Genomic DNA, 25,079 nt, shown 5'->3' on the forward strand with positions numbered 1-25,079 from the left:
GCAGACAATTTTAGATGTTTGGGGAGGTAATAATTTTTTGACCATAAATTAAAGAGCTATAGTAAGATTGAGTTGGGCCACATCTTGCAATCAGTGTTCTCTTTGCACCTCTACACCTAAGTGTGAGTGTAAGTAAGAGCAGAACTGATCTCTGAATGTTTAACCAGCCAAATAACAGTTTTGTATGAATTCTTTCAACCAAATTATGGTCACATGCTTTGACTGCAGAAATTAAATTAATTTCATGCTTAATGGTGCTCCAAGTACTGCATATTAATCTCCAAAAGAACTAAATGCTTATACAAGTACTAAATAAAAGCACTTCTAAAAAAAAAAAGTGAAAAATAAAAACATGACAGTGATGAGTTCACAGGTTACTTCCATTATAAGTTAAAATACAATCGTATGAAAGTTTTCTAAAACAGCTAGCAGCTTTTCATTATCAGCACAATTCACAGCTGGACTTATATATAAATGTAAGCTTCCGACGAGAAACGTGGCATATGTGTTACATATTCCGCCTTCCCTCAAAACAAAAGAAAACCCCTAAAAAACAGAATTCTGAATTCTATATAATCAAGATTGGAAAGGGTACATAGCATGCACTGCAAAATATTACTAAAATGTTATGAAGAGTATTGGAACCACAGAAATCTTGGGGCTGCCGCTCTTGCCTGACCATGCTGTGATGCGAGTCCCGTGGCTCAGCAGGGAGCAGCTGTGCATGTTGGTACTTATTGCAATGAATGGGACAGGATCATAGCTGAAGAGCATGCAGGCCAGTCAATATCCGCTAGAAGGTGATTAAATAGGATATAGAGAGATGTATAACTTGCTTAGGTAACCTGTGTAAAACTGGTGACACGATGCTCTGCCTCGCTAAAAGGCACCAGAGCTGCCCGCTTGACTGATCCAGCTTGGTTCTACTCCTGTGAGAAGTAAGAATGGCAGGAAATGAAGTTCAGGACACAGCACCTCTGATTTTTTGCGCTGAATATTGCTTAAAGTAAAATATACATTATTAATGTGTCTGCAATAGCATTAGGAGATCCCATTTTTTTCAAAGCATTGAAAAATATTTTGTCATTGGTATGTCTTGGTGTTATTATTGGCCTATAAGTTACATTTAACATAAATTAATTATTACCAGCTATTATGATTATTTTAACTACTTATTATACAATCATACATGTACTACAAAATTTTCCATATAAACCATCCTCATAGTACTTAAGAACCTAAAATGGAAAAAATTTATTTACAGTTTCTACACTAAACAGCAGTACGGCAGCTCAGATCCACAGACCTTTATTTATGGGACAATGGACTCAGCACAGTGGTCCTACAATTATTAATGGCCTACTTCCATGATAAAGTTTTATTTAGTATTTGTCCTCTAATTTCCTTATTCCTGTATTATTTCTTGTATCGACCCACCAACATTCTTATGGACACAGTGTTTTTATAATTAAATTTATTTTAGGTTTCAGTTACTTTCTAGAAAATTCCTCATTAATTCACACCTACTAAGCATGTACAACATTGTACATATTGTTTCTAAAGGCATAATCTAGTTAACAGTTTTATCAAACTACTGGAAGACACATGTGCTATAATAAAGAATTCACCAAACATTAACATGCGTAATTAAAACTTGCTAATAAATAATAATTATTTTGCTGGAATTCAGCTTATTGGCCTATACAACAGTGAATACATGTACTTGGTTGTAGACACAGAAGCAAGCAGAAGCACAGACACACACTCATCAGCCTCTGGCTGTCTTGTGCAGTGTCCTCACAGCACCTGGAGACCTCAGCGGCCTTTCATCTGCAAATCTGCTAATTGAACACAGTTTGATGGCAGTTCCTGACTTAGATTTTTTTCATTTTTGGTGTAAGCAATGAAGTGACTGGCGGATCATCTTGGCAACAGCAGTGTCATATATATAGGAAAACATGAGAGGCCAGAAATGCAACGCACATTATAGCATGGCAAAACGGAGGGAGCCATGTAAAAAAGCCATTTGTAGTCAATTTTTTGATTTAAAAAAATGCCTTCTTTCCCTATGGATCATTTTAATTACAGGAGTGTTGGTCATCTGACTAATAAGCCAACACTCCACTGTATCAAAAAAGCCATGATGGTTAAGAGTATCTAGTGAAGAGTAGGAACTAGGTTTAAGATTTTAATCCTTTTATGTCACGCTTCTGTGACTCAAATCTACTTGGAATTTAGGCACTTTTATAAGAAATATGCTCACAATATTTGCTTACTGCTGTGTCTCTCTTGAAAATCTCTGAAACTGATAAATATTCCCTTCACTTTTTCATCTTCAGCATCTGCATTAATAAGAAATTTTGGCCCCGAATATGCTCAGCAGAATTTCAGACTTGGCCAGTCAAAACTGCTTGGCACTAGTTTATCCCTGACTTAATATGCATTTCTTTGTCTTATCACCTAATCAGTTTGCAGTTCCTGAAGCACAACAGCATTAAGTGCCTCCAAGAATGCAATGAAGACACTGTTTTCTTTTAAATATGGTAGGTGGAGTAGAAAGCCTTTCTTTTATGGTTGAAGCTTAATGACTGGAGTTCAATGGCTCAAATGTGGAACAATCTGCTTTAAAACTTTTCCTATAGTAAGTGCGTATTTTTGTCATCTTGTAGAATAACCCAATGAGGATCCTTCCGTGGGAAGAAAAGAAAGATTTGGCTAATGAAAACAGTCAGCAGTCACATCATCCAGTTCTACAGTGAAGTAAGAGATGCACCATTGTCATACTCAGCCCTGCGAACCACCAGCACAGAGGTTTGTATAAAGCTCATCCTCCACCTCTCCTACTGACATAGTGCTCTTGTGCAGTGAAGAACAGAACAACTGAAGGTTAAACTACAACTCATTTGTTCTACACCCAAGTACTAGTTTTGAAGAGTAAGATAAATAATAATACAATCAATCTGGAAAAAAAGCAAATACTTTTATAAGAACAATAAAGACATTCGTGATAAGGAACTAGAAAATATGACTAAATGTGTAATGCAGTTGGGAAAAAAAGGATCTCAGGTGGAAAATTACTAGAATCTTACCCATATTTATACCCTCAGATTCAAGTAAGAGAAAATCACTAATGAAAGCTTTTATTTTAGTTTATGTCTACTCCACAGCATGCAATACTTTTCAAAAATACCCATGTTAATGCTGAATGAAGTAGCTTCAGTACTAAGCATTGCACAGACTTACTCCACTCGAGCTGATGTGCCTCCAACACTTTCAGTTGTGCAGGACAAAGCAGTGGGTTAATAATACACACACAATAATAATGCCTTGGCATCCATAATAACTCTCAGTGCTAGCTTGGATTTATCCACTTGGCACCACATTGTGCCAGAAAGAGGTACATTTTATTAGTCACAGTAGGTAACAGATTCAAATATCTTAAAGCTTTGAAAATAACAATGAGTAGTCAAATGAAAGGATCTTATACTGGGATATTAAGCTTTGTAACTTTTTTGCCATAAGGCCATTACTTCACTTCTGCTACCATCAGATGGATTATTAGTGATTTATATGACATTGTTTAGTGATGCTGGTCCAGTATTCAAATGTACCTGTCTATGATGTATATGGATGCATTTTCATTATATAAAAAAAGTTTTAAAACATCAGAATTAACTGTTAAAAAAGAGATTAAAAAATAAACTGCTCTAATGAAATATGCATGGAGAAATTTCCACCAGCCATATACACTTTTTATGACTTCTGTTATCCAGGACTATTAAACTGGTTCCTTTGCTTGTAAAGGATTTAACTAAATAAAAAATAGACAAAAATATTCATTTTCTAAAACCTTTTCTTACACATCTTGATTGTTACTGTAAATGTAATATTGTATCACCATCTTTCAAAACTCACAACCTTACATCAATTTACCTTTAATATTGAGTTTGTATATGCTGTTGTAAAGGAATTAAAGAAAGATTTGAATTCAAACCTAGTAATCTCAGGAAAAAAAACAAAACAAAAACCATCAGAGTATTTCAAAATTTGAAACAAGCTTACCTCTTTGCTTTCTTCCAGGTCTGATTCACTGCTGAACTCCTCTGTGTTTAAATTTTCAAAATCTGATTCTCCAACAGCAATGGGCACTGTCACAGTGAGACTTGGGTTGTTTATGAATGACATGTAATCACTTTCATCAACAACGTATTTTTCCACACTGCTGCCTATGCCACTGGTAGTTCCATTCCCATCTTTGAGATAGGCAAGGTTTTTACCTATGTCTACTATTGTATGGTTGGAAATACAGCTGTCTTTTTTATTGTTTAGGTCTTCAAGAGGTTTGATTTCATCTAAAACTTTCTGTTTTCTAACAAAGGCTTTTTGGATGAATTCACGCACTTTTCTCTTCACATAATCTATGCCTTTTTGAATCCTTGCCACAGCAATCTGGAGATTGTTCATTTCATTATCATCATCTGTAGCAGCAAGGTTGTCTGAGCTAAATGAGCTCAGCAGCAAGGCCAGAAATAGGTTGAGTACCTAAAAGAAAATAAGGGAAAAATACTCCTATTTTTAAGTCATAAAAGCAATGTCATTATGAGTTTTTCAATATTAGATAATTTTTATTTCACATGTAACACTTTATTTCTATGCACCTTCCTTCTATTCTTTTCAGTTCATAATCCCTGTCCCCAGCATTTTATTATCTTTCCAAAAGCACTTTTAACTGGTTTAACTTCACTAATATAGATTAAAATCTGAGCTGTTCCTTCCTTGACTGTCTCCTCCACAATCGGCAGTAGTGCAGATCTGGTCCTCAAAATGGAGAATACCATAATGAGGCAGAGACTAACATAATGTGATTTGCACAAGTTATGTGCACTGTAGTGTTCATAGGCCAGGGGAATGTAGGCAAATGCCAGTCTTCTACAGTTCAACAGACCACAGTTCTAGTATCTCCAATTCAGAATACAGTAAAATTTTGTGTTTGGCAAGTATATATGAGTCTATCTTAGCTTACGGGAGGAACACAAGCTAAGAGATAGAGTCCACAGCTGTGACACATCTCAATTTCAAGAAACTATTTCACCTCAATTTCAAGAAGCTGTTTCAGACTTTTTTGCATGACATTTTACAAACATACAAGAGAAATTTGGATTGCATGCAACTATAGCAGACCATATGCAAAACTGATGAAAAATAATTTAATTAAAAATCAGTTAAATTATATTTGTCAGTTCTTCCTGTTGATACTTGCAGAATATTTTATATGATATGCCACAGGACTCACATTAGTCTGGTGAGACTTGGTAGTGATGATTGTGGATAAGCATATTTATAAAATTTGTGGATCATACCAAAAAGAGAAAGGATGCCAGCACTCAAGGAGAAAGAGCTAAAATTAAACTTAACTGTGGTTTATGGCAAATTGGTGAAATGATTCAAAATCAATATAGTGTTTAATTCTGAAGCACTGTTGTGGAAAGGACTAGTAAGAAAAATGAAATATATATATATAATAGAAAGTGTGAAAACGGGCAAGGTGGAAGCCCTGCAGAAAGGGGCGTAGAGAAAAATTCCCACTGATTACATACCACTAGGTTTCCAATCACCATGACCATCATGAAGACTGTAAGGCACATTGTTTGGCCTGCAACCTCCATGCAGTCCCACATGGTTTCTATCCATTCTCCACACAACACTCGGAATACAATCAAGAAAGAGTGGAAAAAGTCATGCATGTGCCAGCGAGGAAGTTCACAGTCACTGGAGATCTTGCAGACACATTCCTTGTAGCTTTTCCCAAACAGCTGCATCCCAACCACAGCGAAAATGAACACAATGATGGCCAGCACCAGGGTCAGATTCCCCAGAGCCCCCACAGAGTTGCCAATAATTTTAATCAGCATGTTTAGGGTTGGCCAAGATTTTGCCAGTTTGAAAACTCGAAGCTGCAAAACAGAAGAATGGTATATAGTTTTTCGTCATCCAATTGTAATGAAATTACTGCTATGCATTCCATATTTCAGTTACCCTGTGTCTGTATCATGTCTCTTGTAACCTTTAGAAGTTTTAGTTACAAAATTTTTGTTTCCAGTTTTTTGTACAATACTACACATCAGCAGTGTTAAGTCCTGATTCAAGTGATAAGAAATAGAAACCAATGTCTCTATGCTCATTTCAATTACATTGAAATTATCACAAAGACTCAATTCAGACTTTGACTCTTTTGGTGACTTTAGGTATTTATAAAGAAGTTGTACTTGTTAAAGAAGTTGGACAAAACAGTCTTTCTCCTGTAAACTTTGAGAAAATATTGCTAAAAATAAATATAAAGTGTGATCACTTTAACAGGACCATAAGTGTATAGGCACTTCCTGATTCTTTATTTTTAACAGGCAGTGAGATGGAGAAAATGGTTTTCCTAAAAAGAGAAACAAGCTAGAGTTGTAGTTGTTAATGACAGACATACAATAGCTTGTAAGTATCTTTAACAATATATTTTCTGTCTTTTAAAATAAATGGAATGTGTCTTACAAAGCTTGTCATACAACATTGAGACAAACAAAGGAAAAGTATTATAAGTACAACATGAGACAGACAAAAATGAAATTATTGGAAAGATACAGCAATTGTGCATGTAATTGAAAGAGGAGAATACTAAAATGAATATAAAACTAAATATTATTTCATGTGACAATTTTATGTTTTGTAAAGAAAACACATAAACCTCACGTTAAAACAAGAATCTACTACTGAGAGAGAAGTCAATCCAGACAGATTTTAGACTTTAGACAAAGTACAATATAATGCTATGCAGAAAACGAGAAAGCACTTATTTAAAACCCCTTATTTTTTAAAGGGAATGTATTTAACTTTAATTTCAAGTTAAATATCTTTTTTTATTTAAGCCAGAAGTTGAACTTGATGACCAGGAACTCTAGCTTCATGTCTCTCACTGTGTAGATCTTTTCAGAAGAGCATTTGGACACTGAATTACATGCTAGCCTAGTCTGCAGCAAGACCAGTTCCTGTTCACAAAAGAAATATCTAATAACAGAGAGAGACACTGCAGTGACTGTTACACAGCAGACAGACCCTTGCAGAAGACAGTACGGAGAAGGCTGGTAGGGATGAAAAGCCCTGGACAATGAGAAATCTTAACACTATTCTCTTTTAAAACTAACCAAGAAAGGCAATTGGTAATGGAAGTCTATAAGCTAAAATTGTCAAGAAACTTTCATTAATTAACCCATTATTTACCAAGCAATCACTAATCTTCAGTCACAGGCAGTGAGGGCCCTGTAGCTCTTGCTTTTTTTTTACTCCCTCATCTACAGAGAAGACTCTAAGAAATACTTCTATTATAAGAGTTAATCCTTTAGCATACTTTCGGCAAAAATAGAATCGATGTTGACAATATCTTGAAGGAGAAATAGACATTACTGAGATAATATGCAAAACAAACTTGACATAATATATACATGCCATGTAGTGAGTATGCAATGTAGCATTTTGTAAGTTCTGAAAGGGTCTTCTGTCTCAGCCAAATATTTAACTTGCAAGGAAAAAATGCACAAAATACAAAATTGTAATATAGAAGCATATTTTAAATAGTATATTTACCAATCTGAATGATCGAAGGACAGATAATCCTTCTACATTAGCAAGGCCAAGTTCCATTAAACTAAGACTCACAATAAAACCATCAAAAATATTCCAGCCCTCTTGGAAGTAATAATAAGGATCCATGGCAATTATCTTGAGAAACATTTCTGCTGTGAAAATTCCAGTAAACACCTGCAAGGAAAATACAGTTTATTACTCCAGCTTAGGAAGAAAATATTTAAAAAGTAAAACTAATGGTATCAGCATGTACTAAGTTATATTTTTGGCAAGAAAGTAATGTAAATCTGAATATCTTCTCTATATTTCCACACACTTGGGTTAGGAATAAAATTCATACTTGAAGCTTACAAATGCACCACAATGTTTGGGTCCCAAAGAAAAAGAGGAAAATGGGAAAATGTGGTTTTTATCCAGCCTGCTAATATGTATGTATGCCAATACACAGAATATAATCTGATTTCAAAGCTCATTTTTATCTCCTTAGAGCTCATCTTTGCTTAGACACTTAGACCACCTTTTTACTTCTAGAGATAAAGATAATTGTTCCTATCATAAACCTATTTTATTAAGAAAAAAATTATACAGGAAGTTGAGCAGAACTGTTCTTCAGGATGGCCTGTGGAAGACACTGTCATTGCACTTCATCATTTCCTTACGTCATGCTTACTGGGTCTTTCCCCTCTAAAATTCCTTGAACACCCAGATCCTTAGGAGGTGCTAGTGAGGAGCAGAATGGGTGTGAGAATGGAACTGAAAGTTCTTACGATTTGTAACTATCCATCAAGAAAAAAAAAATACTTTAATGAGCTTCAATGACAGAAGATGAAGAAATGCATATTGACTTAGTAGATTATTACTCTGTAAAGTAAGAGTGGTAAAATTTAAAAACATCAACTTAAATTTAGGTTCAACAATCCCAAACCTCTAAATAGTCAACTTTTTCTTTTACATGAATGTCCATTAGTCACAAAAGAATTAAAGAAAAATGCATTTTACATACATGGTCGATCATGAAAGACTTACAAGGTTTCCTACTGAAAGCACACCACTAAACTGTTCCGTCATTGGGTAGTGCTCCATGGCCATGAACAGGGTGTTGAGGACAATGCAGATGGTAATGGCCAGATCAACAAACGGGTCCATCACAATCAAGTTTACAATATGTTTGACTTTCAGCCAGGGAGTACAGCAGTCCCAAATCAAGCAAGTGTTAGCAAATTTATACCAGCATGGTGGACATTTCTGTCTGGATTCTTCCAGTTCTAGAGAGAAAAATGAAAATAACATTTTAAACATATTTCTCTATTCCAGAATCACCTGGATATTTCCTTGAAGCCTAAATGCTGTTTTCCAAGGTACTGTTGATAAACTGCTGATATTTTGAAACTAAAACTGCTTTCAGCTAAAAGAAATTACAATTTAAAATAATCTATATTAAAAAAAACAACAACAAAAAAAACCACACCAAAAAAAACCACAAAAAAAACCCACCCTGAAACAACTCTACTAAAGATTCAATAGATAAAAGAACCATTCACAAGCTAATGCTATATAGAATGTAAAAGAGAAATTTGTCTTCAAAATCTGTCATAAGCCTGGGTGATGAGGGGATTGAAAGCAGCCCAGCAGACAAAGCCTTGGGGTTATTGGTAGCTGAAAAATTGAGTGTGAGCCACCAGTGTCAGTCACAGCCCGGAGAGCCAATATCCTCCTGGGCAGTATCAAAGGCAGCATGGCCAGCAGGCTGAGGGAAGGGGTTCTCTGCCTCTTCTCCAGCTGGAGTGCTGTGTTCAGCTCTAGGGTTCCCAGCATAAGAGCAGCTTCAGAGGAAGGCAGAAAGATACTCAGGGACCAGAGCACATGGCCTATGAAGACAGGCTGAGAGAACTGGGGTTGCTTATTGTCCTGGACAAGGACAGCTGTTAGACATAACAAGGTAGTCCACAATATGGGATAGGAAGCACTGTCAACCCAGGACACTTATCTAGAGAAGACAAGGCTCCAAGGAGACCTTATTGCAGCCTTCCTGTACTTACAGAGGGCCTGCAGGAAAGATGGAGAGGCAGCCTTTATCTGGGAGTGGAGTGATAGGGTGAGGGTTTATAGTTTTAAACAGAAAGAGGGAAGGTTTAGATTAGGTAGTAGTAAAAATTCTTTTCTGTGACAGTGGTGAGCCCCTGGCACAGGTTGCCCAGGGAAGGTGTAGATGTCCTATCCCTGGACATGTTCAAGGCCAGGTTGGATGGGGCTTTGAGAAATCTGATCAGGTGAAAGGTGTTCTTGTCCATGGCAGGGGAGTTGGAATTAAGTGATCTTTTTGGTTCCTTCCAATAAAATATTTTAAGATTTCCTTATGAAAGATAAGCATTTAGAACAAGCCTGAAGTCAGACAAGTATTTAGGCAGCATTGTGGTCCACATGTGTACAACAACTCATTATTACCTTCCGATTTTCTATTTTGAGCATAGTCATTTAAGCCTCAACATAGTGTTTCACACTTTTTAACAAATACTTGCTTAATTCCATGATTCAAAGTAGTTGTATTTAGCCTTACAGAAAGAAGAACATGATCCCTCCTTTGTGAAACAGCAAGTCTGTTGAATGGGTGGAAGGGGATTGTTCTATTGCAAGAAACATAGTCATTTCAGTAATCTAAAAAGAGCTTACTCCAAAACATAGCTTCATTAGAGAAAGAATTCATTGAATAATTAGTTTTGCTTGCATCTCAGTTGGAAACTTCCTACTTCTACCTCAAACTTATCAGTTTGTTGCAAGCTCGACTCTTTTTCCAAATTTATCAGTCCTAAATCAAAAGAAAAAAAACCAACAAAACAAAAACCCAACCAAAAAAAGACCAAGAAAAAACCAAACCAAAACAAAAACCAGCACCACCACAACAAAAAACCCAAGAAAAAAAAGCCAACAAAACCACAAAAAAACCCCCAAAACCAAAGAATCCCATCTCTGACTCCATATAGAAATCTCTTGTCTGTACCCTCTAAGCCGAAATAGCTGCTGTAAAACATCATTACTACTTAATGCGTCACACATTTAACAGCGCTTTTAAGGCACTGTCATAAAAAAAAAAAAAAAAATCTGTGTTACATACCTTCCATTGTGTTTGTGAGCATGCTGGCTATACTCATTGCTCTTTGCCTTGCACTAGGGTCTGTTAGGTAGTCCATAGGAACATGGTAAGAACTAGAATGTCTCTTTCTTAAGTCAGTTTCTGTAGTAGTGCCCTGAAAATAAAACACTGATGAAATAGCTAATTGATTTTACATTTAATAACATTGTAAGTCACTGTAGAGCTCTACTGGTTTAAAACACTGCTGTCCCATAGCGTGTTCCAGTTATACTGAGGCATCACCAGAGACTACGGTATGCCTGACTCTGTACAGAACAAATAGTCAAACATGAAGAATATGTTTTTAAGAATTTTGCTGAAACAGGGCTGAGATATTAAAGCAGATTTCAGACTAAAAAATTGTTTCACAATGCTTGTCAATGAGCTGTACTGTAAATATCTTCCTATTTAGGCAGGGAAGTCTTTTTCTAAACATGAAAATGCACAGCCCACACAGCTAGCAGTACAAGAACTAAGAGTAAGAGGATTTTCTTAAGATAACTCTTATTTTAGAAAAACCGATGAATTTCCTAGCACATTTTTCAAACAAATGAAAAAAATATTTAGTAATGTTGACATAAAAAAAACCCATAGAAAAATTAGCTCTATTACAGGAACACTATCACAATCCTCGTTTGTTGTACTACAAGGGTAACATCAAAAGTTTCACGTATGGACAGCAGGAAGCTAAATACTCATTTACTATATTCCATTAAGCAAATGTAATTTTTTTTTCCATTTTGATATCTTTTCTGATATACAAGTACAAAGCCATCCAGTTAAGTTAAGCATAATGAATCAATGAGTGTAAGACTACACAAATTAAATTTATTTAATGGTTTACTGTGCTATTCTGTTAATTCCCAGTCAATTCACATGCTTTTTCACATATTTAATTAATGAGAGCTGGACAATTTCATTTTCTCCTTTAGCTTATGGCTGGAATACATGAAAGGAGCATTCACAGTTTAGCCAGAAAGGTCATCATTACCATGTGCCTACATTTTGTGGAAAGAGTGACTGATCATACAGGGAGAGAACATCATGCCTGAGCTATTGCAGACTTTCTTACATTGCTAGCAGTGGCTGCTTTATCAATCATCACCTCTGGCAGAAGCTGTCCCGTAGGCGATGTCAGAGCTGGCGGCCCACCAACTAAAGAAACCACTCCATTGCAATCCACAGTGCTGTGCATCTTCCCATTTGCTGGAAGTGCAGGTACTGTTCTGGATGACCTACTGGCCTGGCTAATATTACTGTTGCGCCGTTCACCGTGTCTATGAGGAACAAAGAGAGAATCTCTTCTGCTCTCATTGTCTTCGAAAGTGCTGTGCTCATCATCAGCAAAGTCATTTTCTGATCCTACATCCTTTGCTCGACCTCTGAAGCTGAAAAGACTTGTTCTGCTGTTGCGCCTTGGGGAAAACAGGGAGCCGCGAATGCTCAGCAAAGACTGCAGGTAAATAAAAATTATTATTATCAGACAAAAATCCTTTAAAATACAACATTTTCATACAGAGGAAAAACCCACAATGTCTTAAAGGGTAAGGTCATCTACAAAGAAATGAACTGGTACAGAGTCCCCCCTAATACACTCCCTTTTGGGTAGTAAACAAAGAGCACATAAGTGACAGACAAAGACTAGTTATTTTACTGCTTTGGATATATGAAATCGATCAGTTTAATTAGAGTAAAAGAAACTGCTTGACAGAATTGTTTCTTCTGCTACTCTGCCTATGTAATTGCCAACTGTTCATAAACTGAATAAGTATATCTAGACACTCTTCACCCCAGGCTGGCATTAGTATGACAGGCTGAGTAAATAAAATTTTAGGCAAATTTTCTGGGACTCAGTCTGCACACAGACGTAGTTCCCCTATTGCCTTTAAAATGTTTAAAAAACATAGATAGCTTTTCAGATATTAATCAAGTAGGCCATAATAGCTTTCTCTTTTTTTTTTTAAGTCTTATATCTAATATCCTGAATATGTAACAATTTGCCTGTAATTTTGTATAAACAGGTTTGCTAATCTTCATCAGTTTACTCATAGTAGTAAATGTTCTGCTATTGAAGGATCTCCAGTATTAGAGTCAAAATGCTCTAATCTTACATCTATTATTACACAGATTCTTAATTATATCAGTAATTGCCTTGCAATTAATATCAGTAATTGCCTTGACTTGATGGGTAAGTATTAGCACCTGATTTCACCCAAGACCTCTAGGAACAGCAGAGATGACACATAACAAAGCAGTGTCTGTTTCTCTTCTGCAACTTATCTTTGTGGACCTGAGCCCCACTGTACTAGGAACTGCAAAATGCAGAACAAAAAGGCAATCTGCAAAGAACTTATCATTTAAATGTAACACAACAAATGGATACAAAAAGAGAGGGAATACACAGAGGCATAATTGATGAATATGATAAACAGTCATCTTAGCTCACCTGAAGTCACTTCCCTGTCAAGCTTTCTGTAGGCAGCATGGTAAAAAAGAGTTTTAAAGAGGGATTTGAGGAAAGCAATGAAGTGTTCTGTGAAAACTCATGGGAGCTTCTTCCAAGCATGAAGGGCAGCATACCAGAAAGAGCTCAAAGAAACTAGTTTGAAAAATTAACAGGAGGTTATGAATGCTGGGTTGGGTCAGTCAAAGCTGGGACTAGTTTACTGTAAGTAGACAAGGTGGGTTGGGAGGAACTTTAGGTACAGTATGTTTTATGATATTAAAAAAAAAATTAGGTAAATATATTTACTAGCAAATTAGAGAAAAGCAATGGGACAGGTTAGTGCTCTTTGTAACAACATTCTTGATGAATACAGCAGTAAAGAGGTCCAAGTCAAAAATGATTCACAGTTGTGAGTCCAGAATAGAGTTAAAAAATAAAATAAAATAAAAGAGAGAGAAAAGGGATATAGCAAAAGGCCTTGTGGAAATCCCTTGGAAAACTGTGAAAGGGGTTAAAGGATCTTCTAAAGCACAACTAAACCAGGAGAATTGAGAAGAGACAAAGTTATGAATGTTAGGAAGAATAAGATTTCAAGTGGAATCAAATGGTCATTTACATTGAAAGAAAATGAAATGCCAAGGAAAAAGTCAAAGACGATATATAAGCCTGAGTTTTCTCCAGGGAAATGGTATTAAAAACTGGTGAGTGGAACTTCTGTTTAGTGGTTAGAATCCAGAGTGAAAAGGAACTAGGGTTGGAAAACCAGAAGGGAGGTGATTTCTAGTCTGTCATAGTCAAACAACTGTAAATGAACTTGGAGATGAAAATGTTAGGAGAACAAGTTTTATGAGGAATGCCTAATTTCTTACAAGATGGATGAATTGAGCTGCAGTTGAATAAGGCTGCAGTTTGAATGAAGAGATAGGCAAGAATATGCACCGAGGAGATCAGATGGATCTTCAACATGAAGTTGAAGTCAATTGACATGTGTGAAAATTTGTATAAGGAACAGAATGAATCATGAACTAAATTCAGCAATGAAGCCTCACAGAGATTAGTTAGACAGTTAACAACATAAAACAGTGGCAGACCAAGGAGGTGGGGTGGGGGGAAGGATGCATTACCATTGATAAAGGAAATACATTAGGAAGTGAGTGGAAGGAGTGGCAGAAACAGAAAGCCAGAAACATTATACTCCCACCACAGGCTGGTCTAAGGAGGACAGTCCTTAGTAAGAAAATATTGGATGAAGAGGTCTGAGCTTCTTTGAGAATGGGAGGCCAGAGAAAACAATACATGAAGAAAGTATGACTATTCATGATTTATTGAGGGATGAAACAGGCTTTCCAGAAATAGAAGAGGATTCAAAAGGCAGGAATGAGTTTAGTAATAATGACTAAAAAGAGGGAGAAAGCAAGCCATCAAGACCAGGGAAAATTGAGAAGGTGGGGATAAAAGGAAGAAGCATATTGAGGCACAAAAAGGGGCAGAAAAAGGAGAGAATGTATGCAAGATCTGGATTTGCAGTGCTAAGGGGAGAGTGAGAAGTGGGCAAATGAAGAGGAGCTTTGAAAACTGTAGGAGATAACATTACACAACCATCAAATGAAATAAATGTCTGGATGGGAGATGCAGATGGCACTCTGAGTCACTAATGTTTAAATGTAAGAGAACACATGCAAAAGACACATTGTCACACACATTTCCACATTCTTTAAAATAACACAATTAATGGTCTCACATCAATTAATTTCTCAAATTTCACATGAGCATTAATGTAATTTCTACTGAGGTTTTTGCATCCCAAATTTTAATAGTCTTCTCATTTGAAACATTACATTTTATATGTATGCACCATGTTTTGAAGCTACTCATCATGCTTAATAAATCCAACTTGGTGGGGAGATAGGTCCATTTTAATTAAGAAGCTTGAAATACAGCTCATAATAATTAATGTATGTAATTTTTATTTTTCACACAGGAATTCAGAGTAAAACCAAAATCTCTCAAATTCTTGCAGTTTCATATTTGGCTGCAAGTTTTTACTTGGTTAGTTTTTGATTTAGGATATTAAAGAATCTGTGGTATCTCGCAAGAATTAACCAAACTACCATACAGGGCTTTCTTTATATGATGAGTAGACAAAAAAGGTGTTTAAGAGGTAATAATACTGTGGTACCTGGTGTGGGGAAGAGAATCTCTTTTCGTACGTCAATCTATTCCCCTCAATGGAAAATCGGAAACCTTTCTTTTTGATGCTGTCCTCTGATTCAGATTTGTGAAATTCTTCCCCATCCTTCTCCTCGCCTTCAGACTGTTCTTTTTGCTTTTTTTTCTTTCTTCTATTCCTTCTCTCTTTAGCACTCTTTGAGCTCAGTTTTGATGCCTCAGAAGAACTTTCAGAGAATCCACCTATTCCACCCACTCCACTATAATCTCTTGAGTCAGCTGCTGCAGCTGCTGCCGCCGCCTATACATACAAGCACATTTGCAATTTTCAGCATTTTTACAAATATATACACCACTATTTCAAATTTATTGCCACTCTTTAAAAAATTGTTATTTTGAAATAAAAGCAATGTTTCCACTTCACCAAACCCATGATATCATAAGAAGTATAATCTGTGAAATACCACAGGAACCATAATTTGCCACTGCTCCATAAACCAGGAGCAAGAGTAACCCAAGGGAAAACTGTGCTGACAAAAAACCAAGTTAAAAAGCATCTGTTTCAGATTGAAGCAATATGTTGCAATGAATTTTTCATCTGAAGTACTACGTAAAAATAAAGAATCAGGGCTCAAACAAGTGGCAAAATCCCTGTTAACAGGAAGCAAGACTTTCTTACAACATTTTGATGGGTTTTGAATACTCCCGAGTCTATTAAAGATCTTGTGTAACATTGAAATCTGTTTTGCAAATAATAATCAGAGATTTGTGTTAAACTACACACTATTACATACTTGTTGCTGTTTGATTTTCAAAACATATGGAGCATTTTATTCACATTCATTTACAAGCTGTGGTTAAAAAAAAAAAAAACAAAAAAAACCCAAACAAACCCACACCCAAAAAACCAAACAAATTCCCACAATTCCCCTCCAAGAACTAGCAATTGACCAAAGAAACAAAAAAACCCTGACTGTTGACTTTAGTCATGTGCTTATATGGAAAACATAGTTCAACTTCTGCTCTATGTGGCCATATGACAAGCAGACATTATAATTTTTTTTATTAAAGATTTGAGAGCCTTCAAAAAATGAAAAATAATTTCAAAGCAGTATGTTATCATTACATTTGTACCACAAAAGTGTTTTCTTTTGTTTCTCCACTTTTTCCAACTCTCTTTCAAACTGGAAAGCTATAGCTTTATGCTGTGAGAGATGGGCAAGGAGTAGAAAAAGCCAAATACTGGTGAAGCATTATCACCTACAATAGTTTTGCTTCTGTTACTAATATAAGCACAATTACTCTTTGGATTTTTTTTTCCCATCTCCAGCTCCATTTCAGACAATCACAGAATGGTAGAGGTTGGAAGGGAACCTCTGGAGGTCATAGTGTCCACACTTCAGCAGACAGGGTCACCTAAAGCAGGTTTCCCAAGGACCACATCCAGATGCCTTTTGATTATCTCCACAAGCACTCTGGGCAACTTGTTCAAGTGCTCCAGTAAAGAATTAATTTCCATCTCCAATTTGAAAATCCAGTGCTTTAGCTTGTTGGTTATTATTTTTGTCACAAAATTAACAGGTTCACTCAAACCAGCAAAAACAGTGCAATGGAGAAGATAAGAGATTGTTTACAATATGAAGGAACCTATGAGACAACATAATATATTGTTAGGAGTAGGGGAGTAAGTATTCTCACATGTGGACATAAAGCATCTGTTCACAGTCATGAACGAAAGAAGAAATTTTACTTTACAGGGATACCTGAGCTTCTTCCTGTTGCTTTTTTAGTTGTTCCAGCATTTGCTGAAATTCTGCCTCTTTCTGCTCCGCTTCTTCCATTGTTGCTTGATTCTGTTCTTCATAGGCCATGGCAACCACAGCCAGGATCAAGTTGATCAGGTAGAAAGAACCCAGGAAAATGACCAAAACAAAAAATATCATGTATGTCTTCCCAGCAGCACGCAGAGTCTGGAGAAAAAGAGATAATACATCTTTTTAACAGACATTAACTACTGTTGCATAATAAGTTAACCTCTGTGTTATAATTTAGAAATATGTTAAAAGATTTATTTATGATAGCAGAAGGTTATTTAGTTACTTTTTCCTTATAAAAATAATATTATACCCTGAATACATATAAAAAGTTTTATATCTACTGTTGTCAAGGCAAATCCAATTCTGAACAGTTCAGAACTTATATCAATAAAAATCTATACATCTACATTACAGCCTTTAAATTTAACAGTAGGTGGGGCCACTGATCAGCATCTTACCTTCTTGTCTCATCAATCCCAAACTACACTGCAACAGAAATAGTGCATTTTACAAAATGTTACAGTGGAGAAAATTACAGTCCTTCAGGTAAGGATATGCATAGTTCAGGGACAAGATGTAACCTTTTCAAACAAAACATATTTTTTACTTGACTGCACATCAATTTAACATAACATCTATTTACAGCATGTTTGGGTAAGAAACTTTAACAACTTAAATTCATTTATTCATTTAGATAAACAAACAATAATGCTTAATAATGCATCTTCATAAAATCACAGCTATTCCTTATTAATGTATTTAAGAAGCACAGGGGAACCAAAATCATTAATAAGGGCCTTATTGTTTTAGACAACAGTTTACATATATGAAATTAAAGATGATTTCTGTTCCAAAGGCCTTAGGGATAAGTAAATGAAAATAACTATGCAAGTACTATGTAGTAATGGTATTGGTGATGGTGCCGTTTACTTTAGTAAGTCCTCACCAGCTGGTAAAGATTCTCCCAAAAGTCCTGAGTCATCAATCGAAACAGTGACAAGAATGCCCAACTGAATGTATCAAAACTTGTGTAGCCATAGTTGGGGTTTCTACCAGCTTTCACACATATATATCCTTCTGGGCATTGACTACAAAAGAAGAGGAAATGCTATTTTTAACAACTACTCTACATTACGATATGCTGCAGTAAAACAAAATTGTTCAGGAGTACCAGTAGCTAACGAAATTATGAACAAGTAAAATGTTATTCTACATAACTAAGATAAAAATATATAGCTTATTATTTTTCACTTTTTAATTTCACTTCCTAATGATATTTGAATGCTTTAATAGCATAACTAATAGTATTCAATTCTAACCCTTCCCCACAATTTGTCATAACACATTTCCATCAGGACAAGAGAAGAACATCAAGTAGCATGGCTGATAAACAGTTGTTAGCAAGCTGGCAGCGACATTTATGCACAGATCATTCATGTAGTTACCTTTACAAAGTAGCCTAAGAGGCTGATGGAAGTGCCTGTGTAAATTCAAATCACAGAGATGGCTGTATTTAGGTACAGCTTCAAATGCAAATCTTCGGTAATTTTCAACTCTACAGTACACTTGATATTAAAGTTGACTACCTGAGCTATTCTAAGTAGCTAATTATTTTTCTTTGATGCATAATGAAAAATTTTGATAATTTTCTTACCCTGCATCTGAGCTATTGCCACACAGCAGGGCATCATTTTGTCCTTCCAAGAAGTAGAAGTGACCTGTTTAAAAAAAATCAAAAAGGTGATAAGAAAGAAAATTGAGCAATTATATAGACTTCTACATTTGAAATAAATTAGCAGACCTAACAAACTGTTCAACTGCAATATATAGTGGTTAGGAATGAAAAATGCATGGAAAGTATAATTTTGACAGGAAAATTACTTTCTACAGAATCTTCAAGTTAGCCTTTCTTTAGAAAATACAAAGTTAGTTATGCAGTTAATTCTTAGCAACCTAGCCAAATTATAAGATACAAGGGGTGGAATACCAAATTGTGTATGTTAGCAAATCAAAAAATACCATAAAAATGAGGCAAAGGATGAGGGCAATTCTGTGCCTCCATTCATGCATTTTGATACATAACATTTAGTAGCATTCATTTATAACTATCAATAAACAGCTGAGGGAGCTGGGGATGTTTCAGCTGGAGAATGGAAGGACCAGGGGAGGCCTTGTCACCCTCTACAATTCCCTGGAAGGAGGCTGTAGCCAGATGGGGGTCAGCCTCTTCTCCCAGGCACCCAGTGACAGGATGAGAGGAGACAGCCTTAAGCTGTGCCAGGGGAGATTTAGGTTGGACAGAAGGAACAATTTCTTCACAGAAAGGGTGACTGAGCATTGGAATGGACTGCCCAGGGAGGTGGTGGAGTCACCTTCATTGGGGGTGTTTAAGGAAAGACTGGATGTGGCACTCAGGGCCATGGTCAAGTGGACAAGGTGGTGTTAGGTCATAGGTTGGGCTAGATGATCTCAAAGGTCTTTTCCAACCCCATTCATTCATTGGTGTGTGTTAACATAATGTGCTCAAGAAATTTCTAATTGGATCTTGATTTGAGCAGCTGGGGGAGAAACCAAGCATTTATTGTACCTTATACAAAACCAATACACAAGATTCTGTAGCAGGGGAATGTACTTGAACATTTAGGCTAACTATTAAGATGAGGTAAAATCTAATTTAAAGAGACAGAAGGCCTAGAAGCCCCCAACATGCTCTTCTATTTTTTTTTTTTTTTTCTTTCTTTGCAGCAGAAAGGGAAACACATTTTGCCATCAATTCCTAGTTTGCAATTCTTAGGGTAAAATGGGATTCTCTAATGGAGATTTTTGGGTCAGGTGGCACATTAAGCTGAAGTTGCCAGAACTAGGTATGTTCTGGCTGTTCCCAGGAAGCAGATGGTTCCCTGAGAGTCACTGCCAGCTGGCATGGACATAGTTAGCTGGCATGAACTAACTGAGGGCTAATGCTAAACAGACAACCAGGGAATTGCAACCAGTTCCTACTGACTGCTTCTACTCTGTCACCACCAGTATCCGATAGAGACAGCATAAAATCTGCTTATTTTAAAGAGAGAAATACTGTCCATAATTTATATGTCTGCAATTTTAGTCTCAGATATAAGAGAACAGTGCATTTTCAGACATTCTGGTGATTACAGAGTCAGACCCTGTGAGACATCTGACCCCTACTTAAAAAGAAGTTTAAAGATGCAGACAGGCTCCAAGCAGAACTTACAAAATTCTGTGGGCCTAATTCAGATTCATATGTGGCACAGCTTCACTTTCAGCCCACTACTTTGGAAAACAAATAACATTTTTTTAAATACAAAAATAATAATGATAAAGTAATAAAAGTAGTAAATATGAGTCTGTAGAAAATATGCCATATACAAAACTATTCCTGTATCCTGCCAACTTAATAACAGAACAGTCATGGTTACAAATCCTACATGACACTCCCAGATACAAATACAGGAGATAGGTTCTGGCTGGAATTATCACAAAATACTTGAAAAAAGTTCTCAAAGAGCAGCTGCCAGTGATGCAATGTCAATTCATAAGGGCATCTCTCTGAAGATCTCCCAGGCATCTGTGCTAGACATAGTTTTCTAACAACTTTCATTACCAACTTGAGACATGAAACAATAGAAAAAAATGCATCAAGTATTCTGAAGACATAAGGCTAGGAGAAAAGGTATTTGAAATTTAGAATGACCTTTACAAATTGAAGTTTGACCAAAAGCAATTGGATTTATTTCAACAGAGTGCAAAATGCTACACTTCACAAGGCAAAATCAAACACGTAAATACAGGATGCAGCTGCAGCTGCCACTGTACAAAAAGATGCAATAACTGCTGCAAAATACAAATCGACTGTGAATCAACAATACAGTGCTAACATAAAAATGAGGTAATTTTGAAATAGTTAATAAGAATGTTGCACATATGGCATGAGGTAAAGACACAAATTAGAAGTAATTACTAGAGAAGTTAGCACCCAACTTGAGGATCTCATAAAAAAAACCATGCAAGCAAAAACTGTAACCTAAAAAGACAAAATAAAAACAACAACGAGAAAAAAAAAATGCCATTAGAATTGGAAAGATTGAAATAAAGGAAAGAAAAAAGGAAATAGGTATAGAAAATGCAAAACAGAAAATAGGATTGCTTGGCTTAGGAAAGACCAGAAATGTAGAGGATAATAGTTTTTAGAGTGCATAAAGACTAACATAAAGTAGTCTATGATTATCTTATTTCTAAGTCCACAGCAGATGTAGTAATACATTCAATCAGAAATTAGGAAATTGGAGGTCAGATATTTAGAAAAAAACCCTTTCTATTTGTGTGACATAGTACCAGAAAAAACTAAAGGGGAATGGAATCTGTTCTTCAGATGACTTTAAAAATAGGTTATCAACCAAAATTTCTGCATAACATTTGTATATTTCAAGCATGCTGAGATGATAAGTATATTAAAAGATTATAAGGCAATGAGACTTGGATCCAAAAGCATTTAGTTAGTTCTTTAACTGAGGTTTCCTAACTTTCATTGATATATCCACCAGTTAAAATATATATACAGACTTTATAAAAAACCTACTACACCTAATTATGATTACACCAAATATACTATGTACACTAAAATAAATGGAAAGGGCTGAACAGATAAATGGGAGAGACTAACAATACTATTATGAAACACAGAATAGCAATCTACTATAGATATGTTCAGAGTTGTTCTATCTGAATTTTTAAACAAGTTTTGTTAACACAGTACTAAACATTAACTACTTAAAATGATGGGAATCTTGTATTACGAGGTAAAAAACAGAAAAAAGTGCTCATTTCTTGATTTTCCAAAGATAAAAAACAAATTAAAAGACAGAAACATGGAATCTAGTTCTTATTTTGCAAGAGAGAATCTTGGGGTAAACCACCAGTACTCTCTTAAAGGTGTGTGTGTGCTGTGCAAGGCGTGTGGTGCAGAGCCATTCACCCAACTCCAGAAGGAACAAGGCAGCCACAATTACATGCTCTGGCAGGATTCCTGGGCCAGTTGATGTTCAGATGTGGGCTTATGATATTAGGCACCATCTTGCACTAACCTAGCTATTACATTTCAGATCCCATGTTAGGGCTGTCACACTATTTCAGGAGGCTTGAAGCTAACACAGAAATTTCTGGTTCATGATGCAATGTGATTTTACTCAAAAAGTCATATTCAGTGAAAGAAAAACATATTTTGCTACCCAGTATAATATTATGAGTGTTAAACTATATAATGACTGTGCTTTTATTTACTAGAGAAAAATGAGTGCTTTTATGTTTCTTGGCCATATTTCACACTTTTAAAGGCAAGGAAAAGATGTTCTCAAATGTGTTTAAATCAATACCAGAAAATCAATGCAGTAAATGATATAATTAACTCTTACTTTTGTCCTCGATGTATTCATCCCAGTTAAATGTTGTCATTGTTGCATTAATAAATGTACCATTTTCACCTATAGAGCTATTAAAGATGGAAATAACAGTTGTTTCGAAAGTAGAATTGTCTGGAGGCCACTGGAGGCATTTATTCCTCAGGTTGCCCATGAACAGCTGCAGCCCTATCAGTGCAAATACACTCAGACAAAACACAGTCAGGATCATCACATCTGAGAGCTTCTTCACAGACTGAATCAGGGCTCCTACAATAGTCTTCAGGCCTGCAAAGAGATAAGATTTTTATTATGATGTTAAATAGATACACACACAAAAAATCATGAGACTTTTTTTCTGATAAAAATTTCATGCAAAAAGACTAGTAATTTGTGACACAGTAATTTTAAAAAGCCTTATTATTTGGGAAGATGAATGAAAAGATGTAAGTTTATCCTTATTTTCTAGTGTACAAAAATAAGAAGTAGATAATACCAAACACATTGTTTATGCCAAAACAAGTGATTTCATAATTCATGCTATATCTCAACCCTGCATAGAATAGCAATTTTGCTTTTGCTGATGCTTCTTGCCCAAACCTTTCTTTTATGAATTTTTGCAATATATTCCATGATAATGTAACCCCATTGTAAAGAGATTATACGCGCACATTGAAATGATATCAAAATAATCTTGTTACAATATATAAGGGTTTGGAGAAGAAAGACATCTTTAGAACGGTACCCCATGCATGGCCCATGCTATCCGTTAGAGTTTAATTTTTTTGACATAACTTAAAACTGAATTAAGTTGCTATATAAAGTGCCTTCAATAAATGAGAAAATTTGCATCAGTATGAAAGCTTAAAATTAACTTATATTTAAAACATGTAAAGGAAAGCTTGATGTTATAAGATGCAAATCACATAGGCTGTTTACTGCAAATATCTCATGCAAGAATTTGTTAAACTCAAAGGCTGAATTTTTTTTTTTAGAAGAAAATATAGCTAATACAAGCATGAATCAATTTAAATAAAATTACATGTCTTGATTCTTGCTTTTTTGGTTTGTTGGCAATGTGTAGCAAACAAGGCTTATGTTTTGAAAATGTGAGTACAGCCTTTGTACAACAAAAGTCAGCCTCGGTGTTTAACCTTGCTCTCACCTGGAATGACTGATATTGTTTTCAAAGCTCGGAGAACTCTGAATGTTCTCAACGCTGAGACATTGCCCAGGTCCACAAACTCTGTCACATATCTGTAATAGGGGAGTTCACACACAAACACAATGACAGCACACAAATAACAGTTGGAGATACGAGGGGCCTAACACCTTACACCAACTACTTCTTACCTGGAATTACAGAAATAGTTTTCAAAGCTCTCAATACTCTGAAAGTTCGAAGAGCTGAAACATTGCCTAGGTTTACAAATTCTGTTACATACCTGTAGGATTAAATCACAATTACTCAGAATTGAGGCAGATTTTATTCTATTTGCTTGGGTCTTTGAGCAAGACCTTTTCACCGTTCACTGTATTTTGCCTGTGTTAAAAATATGCTTCTGGCCATAAAATTAAATTAAGTTTTATCATAATAAACCACATTGACTTGATGTTTGAAAACTAATCTGGTCAGCTATTATCAGGGAGTCAAAAGGATTCCTTTAATTCTGGTATGCAGAAAGGAGACAGGATATGAACAGTTCAGGGTGATGGCATTCACAATCCTAATGGGCTGGCACACCATGCTGGCCTCCGCAGCACAGGCTTGGCTAGAAATACTAAAATGTGTAAAAGAGGTAGAAGAAACATATTGAAACTGCAGGAAGTCCAGGCTCCAAATATTCTGGCTGACAAGATATGAGGCAATTTTTAGTCACTAATCTCATGCTACCAGAAAAAATTTTTTTTAAAAAAAAATAAGTAGAAGACTTACGCAAATGTAATGACAGTGAAATCTAGCCAATTCCATGGGTCTCGGAGAAATGTAAAATCTTCTAAACAGAAGCCCCTTGCAAGAATTTTAATAAGTGATTCAAAGGTATAAATTCCAGTGAATGTGTATCTGAGGAAAATACGCAAGACAGAATTTATAGATCACGTTATTTTTACAGTTTATGCTCTCTGGTTGTTTTATTCTCATTTTCTTCTCTTTAAGTGGCATAAGAAATAATGGCAGTTACAACCAACTTTAATATCTGCATAATTTATACCATAAGGAAAGAAAAATGAAATTAGGCTTGGAAGACCAATAACCTACATCTTAAATTCAACTTCTATAATCTTTACAATAAGAGAGATGCAAAATTCCCAGTTTCTTCATTGGTGCATGTTTATGACCAGTCTTAATCCATGCCATAACAAAACACACAGATGGATTATGTTAGGAATTTAGAAGTTACTTTCAGGCTAAAATTTCCTTTCTTCAATGTTATTTTTATAACTGTGTTACAGAGTAGGTATATCCACTATTT

General features: G+C 35.7%; 1 protein-coding gene across 9 annotated transcripts in view; it reads right to left on the reverse strand.

The window, feature by feature from the left end:
- LOC310911319 (sodium channel protein type 2 subunit alpha) overlaps positions 1 to 25,079 on the reverse strand; it is a gene marked incomplete at its 3' end in the record, with an annotated part of 51,812 nt that overhangs the window by 19,436 nt on the left and 7,297 nt on the right. For 2 of the 9 annotated variants that reach the window (XM_083864726.1, XM_083864725.1), the window contains exons 4-16: positions 24,542 to 24,670; positions 23,959 to 24,050; positions 22,621 to 22,893; positions 18,846 to 18,909; positions 18,138 to 18,279; positions 17,138 to 17,344; positions 15,385 to 15,672; positions 11,832 to 12,212; positions 10,742 to 10,874; positions 8,656 to 8,894; positions 7,630 to 7,803; positions 5,598 to 5,954; positions 4,063 to 4,542 (exon numbers count right to left, since the gene is read on the reverse strand). In XM_083864726.1, coding sequence (XP_083720852.1) covers positions 4,063 to 4,542; positions 5,598 to 5,954; positions 7,630 to 7,803; positions 8,656 to 8,894; positions 10,742 to 10,874; positions 11,832 to 12,212; positions 15,385 to 15,672; positions 17,138 to 17,344; positions 18,138 to 18,279; positions 18,846 to 18,909; positions 22,621 to 22,893; positions 23,959 to 24,050; positions 24,542 to 24,670 — 2,959 coding nt within the window. Of the gene's footprint in view, positions 1 to 4,062; positions 4,543 to 5,597; positions 5,955 to 7,629; positions 7,804 to 8,655; positions 8,895 to 10,741; positions 10,875 to 11,831; positions 12,213 to 15,384; positions 15,676 to 17,137; positions 17,345 to 18,137; positions 18,280 to 18,845; positions 18,910 to 22,620; positions 22,894 to 23,958; positions 24,051 to 24,541; positions 24,671 to 25,079 lie in introns of all 9 variants that reach the window. The other 7 variants (XM_083864730.1, XM_083864728.1, XM_083864731.1 and 4 more) reach the window with 7 other exon arrangements.

This window comes from Zosterops lateralis, assembly GCF_965231275.1.
Source record: "Zosterops lateralis genome assembly, chromosome: 7".
Lineage (NCBI taxonomy): Eukaryota > Metazoa > Chordata > Aves > Passeriformes > Zosteropidae > Zosterops > Zosterops lateralis.